This window comes from Perna viridis, chromosome 11 (genome assembly GCF_037379345.1).
Source record: "Perna viridis isolate PV_CMFRI_1.1 ecotype Kerala chromosome 11, ASM3737934v1, whole genome shotgun sequence".
NCBI lineage: Eukaryota > Metazoa > Mollusca > Bivalvia > Mytilida > Mytilidae > Perna > Perna viridis.
Genome location: NC_142455.1, coordinates 18954536 through 18967312, shown reverse-complemented (window position 1 = coordinate 18967312; position 12777 = coordinate 18954536). Strand labels below are relative to the sequence as shown.

Here is a 12777-nt window from a genome sequence, read left to right as displayed (position 1 = left end):
GCGCTATGTTCTATAAAGACATGAAGGCGATTCTTTTAACGGATCAATACAGGACGCCGTCCATGAAAATCTAGTGTGGGCTAATTGAGCTAATAATGTCAAATTACAAAATGAGTTTAATTAACAATGAAAACAGCATTTAATAGCACCAACCCCTACCTTTCTGAAGGAGTAACACAAGAATTGTAGATCATGTTCCTTCGGGGTTTGAAATCAATCATCCACCTTAGGAAACATTGAAGTTATCAATTAAGTGTGTATTAAAATATCAAAGGTTTAGAACCTTCGTTAATGACAAGGCATGTAATTATTTTGATTTTATCTACACAGGCAGTGTATTATTTTTACCTTATTGTTTAGACAGCAATGTTTTATCCAATGTTCTCCGCGCAAAAATCGATGAACTCCCTGAGAAAATAAAAGAAAACGAAAAACAAAAACAAAAAAAACAAAACAAAACAAAAAAAAAACAAAACAAAAAAAAAACAAAAACAAACAAAAACAAAACAAAACAAAAAACAAAAACAAACAAAAAAACCCCCAAAAAAACAAAACAAAACAAAACAAAACAAAAAAAGACAACAACAAAAAAACAGGTAATTTAAATCTCGGAATATCTCTCGCCAATACGTCACACATCTTAAAAACAAATGTATACAATAATGTTTAAACAAAATAAGCAAGGACTATAATATGATATTTAATTGGTCATAGTGAAATACCAAAAAATGTGATTACTCGTGCCAAGAACGCTTGAAGATTTAATTAATTCTTTGACTAAAAATCAGGCATAATGTGTACAAGGTGCGTCACATGATGATATTTTGTTGAATTTTACATGAAGTTTTACCATATAACATCCAATTTACCATCGAAGTGTTTGAAAAATTTAACTTTTTGACGCATTGAAAGGTCAAATTTAGTTGAATTTTTTTGTCTATAAAAGCAGGGAAAAAAATACATTACAAATGTATTTAAATATGTTTTTTTCGTTTGCTTTCTAAAAGTATTGAATATTGTAACGCAAAAAAAAAAAAAAAATACCAAATTGAGAAAAAAAATTATATGCAATGTATTACCTGATAATATTTTTGTTATAAATTGTGCATGAAATATGTTCCGAGCACTCATTATATCCAGGCATTCTTCTGTACTCGTGATCATATTTTGGTTATTTACTCTTTCCACGGAAAAAAATATATTACAAATGTATTTAAATATTTTTTTCGTTTGCTTTCTAAAAGTATTGAATATTGTAACGCAAAAAAAAAAAAAAAAACCAAATTGAGAAAAAAAATTATATGCAATGTATTACCTGATAATATTTTTGTTATAAATTGTGCATGAAATATGCTCCGAGCACTCATTACATCCGGGCATTCTTCTGTACTCGTGATCATATTTTGGTTATTTACTCTTTCCAGTCAATAAACCTATTATTAAATTCATAGATATGAAAAAAATCCTTTCTTTTACTATTAGGAGATGGTCCCTCGACTTATGTATTTATCGATTTTATAGATATGAAAATTCTTTTGGTGTCGCCTATAAACATTCATTATATTTAAAGATACACTTTGTATCAATCTACGCAGTGGACTAAAAGATTACAATAACTTAAGCGAAGTAGCATTTGTGAATACCTTGGTTTCCTTTTTAGGTAAGTGTAAATCTCATAAATCATAATTTTTTTTTCATAAAATGTACATTTGTAGTTATTTGAGACGTGTATGTAGTTCTCGAAGAGATACTGAAAGTATTTATATGAAAGGTTGGCCAACTTTATATATATATTGTTTATGGTTTTCTCGATCATTGCGAAGATTCCCCTTATTTTATTATTTATTTGAATTTGAAAACTGTAAGCTTTTTTAAAGTACCATTTTCAGATGTCTTCGAAGGGAAACAACTTGTAAGTATTTAAGCATCTTGTCTAAATATTACTTCCAGAGACTGGGTAAATTGATTTTTACCTGCCGACAGTTTAGTGGGTGTCTGTTTAATATCTGTCAATGATACAGAAAATTTTGAACGGGACTATATCGAATGGGATATGTGTTCAAGATAACAAAGCATATCTCGGTATTTCCTCCTCGATAGTAACCATATTGTCCAAGAAATAGCACTAACATGTTTGCTGTTCTTACTGAACAAAGTATGTTGCCAAGTAGATAATTTATCGCATGTGATCAAAAGTTTCATTGGAAGGTATGATATTCATCATAGTTGAAAATGCTACAGTACCTAAACCGATCCGTGCAATAAAAATTCCGATCGGTCATCGATCACCGATCAGTTTCCGATCAGTCATCGACTCGTCAAACTGATCTATTAAACATGTAATCGCGTCATAGAGCGGTAAATATATTTTACGGTTTCTGGTGTTTTCTTTGTAAATTTGAACATCAATTTATACTTGTATTTTACATTTTTAAAATTTTTTAACAAAACTGCGATCAGATCAGTTAACGGTCATCGATCCGTCAAACCGTTGCGCGGATTGGTTCAGGGATTTTAAATAAATGAAAAGTAATCGATATTGCTTTGCTTTGATTCAGCTATTTTAACTCCGTCTATGCATTTAAAATTTCACACTCAATGATAATCTCCATTTACATGCCGATAGAATTAACTGTACTATCATATTTTTTGTATCAAAGTCATCGTGGTATATACAAACATGATATGAAAGAGTAATCAAGGGAACCAAGGTTATAGCGGTAATCAAAAGAATGCAATCCAGGGACAAAGACCAGACATGGAAAACAGACATACACAACAAAGAACATAAAGTAACTAAAATCATACAAACAAAGTAACAAAAGCCAATGAGCAAGTCGGACTCCACTAAAAACTGGGAGCATGGACTAGGTGAATCGGTAGGGAAAGCGTCCTCTGTTGTTCTAGAAACACCCGCTGAGTTGCTCATAAAAAGTCAAGTCCGGGATAGAAAACGAGGAAAAGAAAACCATGACCCGTTGAATAAATCAGTTCATGGTGCAGATGGATACACCATAACGATCCACGAGTTCATGATGACGACCATAAAACTTCTGTTGTGATGACTTCAATCTTGTAGCAACATAATCCTATTCCAAAATTTATCTTTTCATGAATATTTATAAAACTAAAGACTTAGTACGTTCATTTACGAGTATGACAGAGATTTTCTACCCAGGCTGGTGTTACATTAAGTAACCAGGATCTATTTATGTTTTCACGATGATCTAAAAAATATACATAACTAAAAAACGGAAGTAACAGCTTATTACCATATATACAACTGCTACATCATATACTCTCAACCTCCATTTTGATACATTGAAACTAGAAAACGTTTTTGGTGTCACGTCGCCTTTAAGATTAAAGTTTACTTCAGCTGAGCTTTATATGTTATTATCCGATAATTAATGTATTGTTCTAGACAAATGTATATTAATGAGGTCAATATTCAATAAAGGTTTTAATCACCGTCTGTCTAAACGTATACACGACGACTTATAAACACGAAGAAACAGTAATTTTATCTTGAAATGATGGTAAATATTAACATTAAGGTTTACTAAAATGTGTGATTCTAGATATGATTGCACACATCGAATTGATATTTCCAAGTCTATGGTTTACATGTCTTATCGTTCTGTTGCGTTTAAAGTGTGGATGAATTGGTTTTTTTTTGTCATTACCCTATTTTTATTTCAGGAACAGAATGCTAAATAAGAAAAACGCATTGGTTGTTGTTGCGATTGACTTTGGAACGACATACTCTGCATTCGCTTATTCCTTTAGAGATGAGTACAAGAAAAACCATTCAAAAATATACAGCAACAAACCGTGGGCATCTGACCATGCACTTACACAAAAAACACCGACTGCTATATTGTTGGATAAAGACGGCAAATACGTATGCTTTGGTTACATTGCTGAGCAAAGGTATGCTGAACTGTTAGAGGAAGAACCAGAAGCCACAGAAAAGCACTACTTCTTCAACCGATTTAAAATGGTGCTTTACCAAGAGGAGACTTCACAAGTAAAAAAACCCCGGCGAGTAAGCAGATTAAATTAATAAGAAGCAAAATATCAGACACCTGATTGTCCAAAAAAATAAACCTTGTTGCTGTAGTAGTCAAATCGCTTAAATAAAAGCAGAATATTAATCGAGCAATGTAGAAGAACAATGAAGAAAAAACAACATGATCAGCTTGATAAGGGTTTACAATCCTCAAGATTTGGCCTGTTTAAAAACAAATTCTACGATATTTTTATAAATAAGAACAATCTAGAGTTTATTGCCTGGGAACCACAAAATAGCGCCATTATAGAACATCATAGAAAAGACTGCATTAAGGCTATCCTTAAATGCTTTTTATATCCCTTCAGCACCTGCGTATGGAGTGTTCTTATCACAACTCGTACGTTATGCCAGAGCTTGCCGAAACTACATAGACTTTTTGTATCGCGCTAGAACTCTAATAAGTAGGCTTCGGGAACAGTGTTATGTTGCTACAAGATTGACGTCATCACTACAGAAGTTTTATGGTCGTCATCATGAACTTATGGGTTGTTACAGTGTATCCATCTGCACCATTAAACCTGATTTGTTCAAAGTGTCATAGTTTTCCTTTCTTCTATCGACTACCCCGGACTTGACTTGAACAACTCGGCGGTTGTTTCTAGAAAAGCAGAGGACGCTTACCCTACCGATTCACCTGGTTCATGCTCCCAGTTTTCAGTGGAGTCCAAGTTGCTCATTTGTATTGTTTGTATGTATTATTTTATTTACTTAATGTTCTTTGTTGTGTGTGTCTGTTTTTCCATATCTGGTCTTTATCCCTGGATTACATTCTTTTCATAACTGCTAGAACCTTGTTTCTATTAATTACTCTTTCAGTAAATTGTACATGATTATAATTACTTATATCATCAAACTGCTTGTATGAATCGAACGAAATCAACTGGGACCTATCAATAATAATCATACTTTATTTTAAATGTCTCTTTTAAATCTTTTTTAGCAGGTATTTTATCAGAAAATATTTTGAAAATCCAAGATGAGGCTCATATCCGAGTAACCTAGGGTAATCGATATATATGTATCCATATTATAAATACAATTGTTTTTTTAAAAAACACACATAAGTCAAAATATTGGTTTGCGACCCTTTTTTTAACTGTAGATGATCTTGGTTTATTTTTATGGATTTGTAGGAGACATCAGCAAGCAATTTTTCAAATAATCAGATTTGGTTTTTTAGCGTTATGCCCTTTTGAACTTAGATATTTCTCAAAACAAAGCACTGAAGAAGATTGTCTATGCATATTCTATCAAACTTTTTTGACAGAATTTCATTAGACTAGGTATATGTAACAGTTACACAGTATATTGTTATATAGCTAACCACATGAATTAGGAAGGTGGTAGTATAATTTTGCAAGCAGGACAAACAGTTTTTGTAAATATGTTAAAATCAAGATCGTCAACGTTTAATATGCTGTTTTATTCGTTATATTTTACATTACCTTATATTTCACTCAAAGAGACAATAAAGGGGAAAAAATTGTCATAACAATATTTTTTTAGTTTTCCGTTCCTCTTTCGTATACCGTGGACCTATTGCTTTGTTTAACAGACCTCTAGTTGTTTACTTAAAAAAAAGATGCGCATAATATACAACCTCAATATCCACTGCAATGTATGTGCCTTCTCACTTTATCACTTTTTTAAAGCATAAAATACCCAAAACTTAGTTATTTCGAATAACCTGGTCAACAATTTAAAACAATACTTAAACAATCGATCTCGGTATTGAGCTGAACAGCATAGTAAACCATCTGAATAAATCTAAATTTTAAGACTATTTGTTCTTGCAAATCAATGTCTGTCTGCCATGAATAGTACATTAAGCAACAGGAATATCTGAAGATATTTTGTTTTGTGAAATATAAGTTATAAAGGTATTTCCAAAAACATGACTTTTGTGTCGAATGACGAAGCAAAGTTTTGGTCTTTCGGGACTTGAACTCGTACGACTCTGACATCTATGGCGACACCGCCTGCCCTAGACCACTCGGTCAGCTGGCCGAGTGGTCTAGGGCGCTGGACTTTGTGCAAAGGGGTTGCCATAAATGTCAAAGCGGTATGAGTTCTGAGAAATTCCCAACGATGTAAGGACTGTCAAATGTGCGAAGCAAATTTTTGGTCGTTCCCTCTGCGGTACTCGAATTCTTGTGACATCTATGGCAACACTACCTGCACAAAGTTCATTGCCCTAGACCACTCGGTCAGCTAGGCTTTATTGAAATTTAGCCTTCGCCTGCCGGTGTTCTAACATCGTTGAGAATTTTTCAGACTCGTCAATGCTTACATTGTTTTCCCTGTATCAATTTGATCCGAAAGAGAAGTGTAGTGAATAGAGTCGTCACATTCTTAGACGTTTGCATAATATTGATTTGTTGTGACATATATATCATTAATTTGATTCTCTATCCTACATAACAATACCTAGATGAGATGTCCCGTTCTACCATACACCTTGTACAAAGTGACAGTCCTAGATTAATCCTAGGAGGAGGAATGACCCGGCCAGCAAAAGCTATACTTTAAGAAAACCTAGCTGGCCGGGTAGTCTAGGGCACTGGACTTTGTGCAAGCGGTGTTGCCATTGATGTCACAAGAGTTCGAGTCTCGCAGAGGGAACGACCAGACATTTGCGCAAATTTGACAGTTCTTACATCGTTGGGAATTTTTCAGACCCTTCTATATTAACATCATCTTCCCTGTTTCAGTTTGAACCAATGGAGCAGTAAAGCGACTAAATTCGTCACATTCTATATATATATACCGATAAAGATGTTAACACACTATAATAAAGTATATAATGGGCAAACTTTCCAGTCAACAAATGACCTTCATCAGTGCCTTAAATATGTTGGTGAATCTAAACAGCCTTTTCACAAGCGCTTGAACGGACACAGGAGCGACCTAACAAAAAAGCCTTTACTCCCAGTGAGTCAACACTTCAGATTACCTAACCACTGCCTTGATGATTTCAACAAAATGAAAATCTTCATCGTGGAACAAAACACGATCTGGAGCGATCTACAGAGAGTGAAGCGGGAGGGATTTTGGATAAAAGAACTCCGTGTTTTACACCCACACGGAACAAAAAACAAAAAAGTTCTTATAACAGTGTAAATATTTTTATTTTTATAGTTCAGTATTCAAGATCAACACACAAAGTGTGTCTATAGCACTATGTTCAAGATCTTTGTTAGTGTCGGTAAAAAAAATTATACGTCACAGGTATTCACCTGATTAGGTAGTGAGTTGTGTTCACAGACCATTTACTTTCATACACACTCAGTTTTTTTAAGGCACTGAAGAAGGTCATTTGTTGAATGAAAATTTTGCCCATTATATACGTTATTATAGTGTGTTAACATCTTTATTGGTATCGTTGTACAATCCTTTAGACGTATATAATTATTTTTGTTTGTGATGCATCGTCATGACTGGACGATCCGATACTCCGATACCCATTAAAATATATATATATATATATATATATATATATATATATATATATATATATATATATATATATATATATATATATATATATATATTTATTTATATAGATGTATAATTTTATGGCAAAAATTCAGAGCTTTATTAATTCATTAAATGCTTAATTACAAACTGTATAACATTATTTTAACTGAAATGTCCTAGATTTGACTTAAGTGGGACCTTAGTCTGTTTTAGCTAATAATATACTTTTTGTGCACAGAAAAGAGGCCAACTGAAAGAAAACATGATGATAAAAGACATTTCAGGAAAAGAAATGAAAGCCATGACAGTAGTTTCGGAAAACATACGTTATTTTAAAGATAAAATCTTGGAAAACATATCAGTTTTGACAATACCCGCAATATGGAAGGATAATGCTAAGCAGTTTATGAGAACAGCAGCTCACAAGGTTAGTAACAAATATTGTCGGTTTTTCACAAATGCAATACATCACATGTATTGCTTTTTTTAATTGAATTATTGCTTGTATTAAACAATAAAGAAGAAGTTTTGACTGAATGTGAAAACACCTCCAAAAAGTGTTCATGTTTGAAATATCTGCGACGCAAGAAATAGTGAGAAGAACACGTATAACCTGTCTTAATTCGCGATAATTCGCAAAAGGTAACTGAAAATTCTCGGGCATAAGAAAAATATTCTCTAAGACAAACAAAAGCCAATACAAAACATCAACAACAACAACAATAGAAACAGAAACAAAAACATAACAAACAAAGGAACAAAAACAAAACAAAAACAAAACAAAACAAAAACAAACAGAACAAAAACAAAACAAAACAAAAAAAAACAAAACAAAACAAAACAAGCAAAACATAACAAGGACGATTATCTAAAAGACTATGATTATTTAAGGTTTATGCTCAACATATTTTCGTAGGCAGGTATCCACAAAGAAATGCTTTCCCTTGCATACGAACCAGAAGCTGCAGCGATATACATGAAAGAAGCGATAATTCAAAAAAAAGTAGATGCAGAGAGTTGCAGTTTAATAAATTTTATTCCTGGGCAAAGGTTTATGGTTTTGGATTGTGGAGGTAAAACTTCGTAAATTTAAGACGCGCCCCCCCCCTCCCCCCAAAAAAACAAAAAAAAACCGCAAATTTATCATTGAGATCTTTGAAAAAACTTTTGTTATTTTCAGTTAAATTATCGAAACAAAATTGTGATATATGATATAACAATGAAATGTATGTTTTATGGGTAATATGACAAAACATTGATTGAAATCACCTATCTCGAATAAACGAAAATATATTAAACTTTTAAAATCTGCTGTACAAATAATAGATATACTTCCATGCATTAGGTGCTGTTTATAAAAATCATAATGCAATGACAGTATATTTATTCATGATATACGGTCAAAGATAGTTATATACCACTCCGGCACCCCATTCTTTCTTGTCCTTAAAAAAAATTAGCTGTTTATCGTAGGGCTAATTTCGAGGGTCACTAGTTAAGAAGAAATGATCGTACATGCTTCCTTCATGAAAATGGAAAAAAGCTAATGTTGATATAAATGCATATTTGAGTTTAGAATTATAAAACCTACATCAAATGAAGGATATATTTCTATCAAATAACCCGTTTTATAGTTATTCGGAAAGTTTTGATTTATATTGAAACGTTGATCATCCTAGAATTATTTATAATTTCAGAATTTCATTCCTAAAAAAACATCTTATCAAGTGTCTCAACATTAGTATACAATTTGAATAACTCTGTTTCCTCTTTCATCAAGTAATCGACAGTGGACTAAATACATGTACCATTGTTTTTTTCTGGTACAAGAGATAAGGGGGTCAATTACTTTCTAATGTATATCCGAGCCAAAAGTGATCAGCATATTTAGATGGGGGAAATGTGGTTTATTTCTTGAGTTTAATAGCATTCAATTAATCTTAAAACGACAATTGCACGTGCTAACAGGTTTTAAAAATCTAAGATCTAGCGAATGGTTCACTAATTCTAGACTTCTATTCAAATAGTAAAAATAAATTTGTGGGTATCATTTCTGCACTTGTCTGTCCACTGTGGAAACAGCGAAAAGTAATACGTTGACCGCTCACAGAAATGTAGGAACTTACAAAAAATCATTAAAAAGCAAATAAAACACATATAAGACTAAAGCGGCGAATGAATCAGGGGTACCCCTTGATGTACTATGACTTTTTCTCTCGTGTAGTTGCTTACTTTTGATAGCGTATAGACAGAACCAAATACGTAGGAATTTCAAGATTCAAATGTGATTTGAATATAAAAAGTACTAAAAACCAAAATAATATCGAAATAGGAAGCGGAAACGAATACCAATAAGAAATTAATAAAATAAAATGTTAAAAACAAATGGTTGCATTTACAGGAAGAAAGCTTATTTATTACGGATTTGCTTTACAGGTATACTATTATATTGAAAGAGTAATCAAGGGAACCAAGGTTATAGCGGTAATCAAAAGAATGTAATCGAGGGAAAAAAAAACAGACATGGAAAACAGACATACACAACAAAGAACATAAAGTATCTAAAATCATACATACAAAGTAACAAAAGTAAATGAGCAACTCGGACTCTGCTAAAAACTGGAAGCATGGACCAGGTGCACCGGTAGTGTAAAAGTTTCAATACATAACTTATATCAGATTTTCGTTTTTTAGGTGGTACAGTTGATATAACTTCATATGAAGTACAGGAAAATTCAATATTGAAGGAGTTACACGAACCAAGCGGTGGACCTTGGGGTGGTACATGTGTTGACCGAGAGTTCATCAACTGTTTGAAAAAAGCATTTACCTTAGAAGTTTGGGAAGAATTTAAAGACAGCATGCATGAAGATGTTCTAGAAATAGAGAAACATTTCGAAATTAAGAAACAAAGCATAACAGGAAATGCTCAAGAAAGAATATCATTTTCAATTCCTCAATCGCTGTATCAAATATATTCCGAACGAAATCCAAATGTTTCATTTGAAGCGCACCTCAAAGCCCAATTCTCTAGCATAGTAACTAAGAAGTATGAAAAACTAAAATTCACACCAACGTTTATCGAACAGTTTTTTTCTTTCTCGATTGACAGCATTACTCGCCATATACGTGAACTTCTTTTAGAAATGCAAGAAAAGGGAAACAATATCGATTTCATGCTCATGGTTGGAGGTTACTCTGATTCACCTCTCCTGAGAGCAAAGCTGCGACATACTTTTCAAGCTTATAATGTCATCTGTGCCGAAGAAGCAGTTCTAGCGGTTGTAAAAGGTGCTGTGATGTTCGGGCATAATCAGGAGCTCCTTAGTGAGAAGATATGTCCTAGAACATACGGTATTGCCTCAAACGTTCCGTTTGATCCAATGCTTCATCCAGACACACATAAACAGTATGTTGAAGGTCGTTTGATGTGTACTGACGTTTTCAAGGTTATGGCAAGAAAAGGGGATGCCCTTATAGTCGGCAAAACATGTTTCAACATTGTCTGTAATTCTTCATATTCTAATGATACACAAGCAACAGTTGAGATTTATGAGTCTTCGGAAAAAGAGCCTCGTTATACAAACGATAAGAGCGTAAAGAAAATAGGAAAATTAATTGTTCCGATTCCTGATTATGAATGTAGCAAATCAAGAACGATACGAGTTGAAATGCATTTTGGGTATACTGAACTATTTGTAACTGGTTCTCATGTTAGTTCAGACGAAAAAGAAGTTGTTGCATTTGACATAATTATGATATAATGGTACTGTCACAGAAAAACACACAGTGTGGTTGTTAATAGGCTGGTCACTATAAAGAATAAACAAACGAAGTGTTAGCAAATTGAGATTTTATAGACGTTTTGGCATCGTTAAATAAATGGACATTCAAAACTCGTGTGTCATTCGTATTGTTGCCGTTCTTGTTCCTTAGTATTAGTTTGAGAACATATCAATTCATGTGAATGTTCAGAATATTTTGCAAGTGTAACGTATGGCATGGACATTTGAAAAAAAGTTCGAACGCAAATGTAAAATGTTTCTTTAAAAACTAACAAAGCAATAAATGATACTATTCTATTTAGAGTATTATTAAACGTAAGTTGTATTGATTTATACTGATTTCAGTGGAGCAATACAATGATTGCATGGTTCTTTCTAAAACCTGGCAAAGTGCAATTCATCAAATCTCAATATAATCTACCTGCTTAAATGCATTTGTTAGGTCCTTAAAACAATACTTCCTGTGTATCTTTTTTCAGATCTGCTATATATCGTGAAATATTTTTGACTGGTTAGGCCTTTTTTAATTAGTTGGTTTACGGAATTTTTCTCTGAAACTGTAGGGTAGGAGGTCGAAATAAACAAAAAGTCAAGAATACCTGATAACTTTCACCTACAAGTTTTCTCATAATAATGATATAAGATGTCTTTTTTAATGGATACTAATATTTAAATGTACTAAAAATTCTAAAGAATAATATAAAACATTTTTCAAAATTTTATTTTCATTTTCTTTTCTGTCCACTTTTTAGGCATTCCTGACGGTAGGTTGTTTTCCTCCTGTATGAAAACTGTCACAAATTGGTTTGACAATTGAGTATTGTTTTTTTTAACTCTGCCATTATATGGTTGGCATCAGGCAAAATCTCCGTGTCGCCACAGTAAAAGCAAAATATCATCAAACTTCTGAGTTACACCTGAAATAAAGATACATCTTTCTGTGACTCTCAATGAAATGAACATGCAGATATGTATTGTCACTACTGTTATTTATATTTAAGTTTGAAAAACAAACTGTGTGTCTATGTTCATATATAAGCTATGTTTATCATTGTTTTGTTGGACTTACTGTTTCATATTGTTTGAGGCCATACATACATCCAGCAACTTCCCTCATGCTGAAGACTGCATGCCAATCTCTGTATGAGATTTAAAACTGATGTCGGTTTGTCTGGTTGACATTTATTCCATATCTCCATATTTTTTTATTGAAAAAAGTGTATAGTGTGAAGGCATTGCGGACTGAGGACTAAAGTTATCTTTTCTAAAAGTATTTAAAATTGAAATAAAATGTCAAAAATTTGTTTGTTTGTTGTAGTTTTCATATTGACTGATGCCATATTGTCCTGGTTTTATTTTTGATATTTAGGAAGCAAAAGTTTCAGACAAATAAACCTCTGACTTAAAATTCTAATATTTTATATGAAATCAGCTTCATTT

General features: G+C 32.7%; 1 protein-coding gene across 1 annotated transcript; it reads left to right on the top strand.

Moving 5' to 3' along the window:
* Window positions 1-1526: 1526 nt before the first annotated feature.
* LOC148603228 (heat shock 70 kDa protein 12A-like) lies at window positions 1527-12641 on the top strand. Its single transcript, XM_088552635.1, has 5 exons — window positions 1527-1660; window positions 3703-4048; window positions 7791-7979; window positions 8469-8625; window positions 10247-12641. Exons 2-5 carry the CDS (start codon window positions 3710-3712, stop codon window positions 11314-11316), a joined length of 1755 nt encoding a protein of 584 aa, XP_088408761.1. The 5' UTR covers window positions 1527-1660; window positions 3703-3709; the 3' UTR covers window positions 11317-12641.
* Window positions 12642-12777: the final 136 nt, after the last annotated feature.

Excerpts from the sequence above, each read along its gene's own strand:
- LOC148603228 (XM_088552635.1), top strand. The coding sequence starts at position 3,710 with ATGCTAAATAAGAAAAACGCATTGGTTGTTGTTGCGATTGACTTTGGA. Across the intron at positions 7,980-8,468 it reads TGAGAACAGCAGCTCACAAG|GCAGGTATCCACAAAGAAAT; the intron begins GTTAGTAACAAA and ends ATATTTTCGTAG. Across the intron at positions 8,626-10,246 it reads TATGGTTTTGGATTGTGGAG|GTGGTACAGTTGATATAACT; the intron begins GTAAAACTTCGT and ends TTCGTTTTTTAG.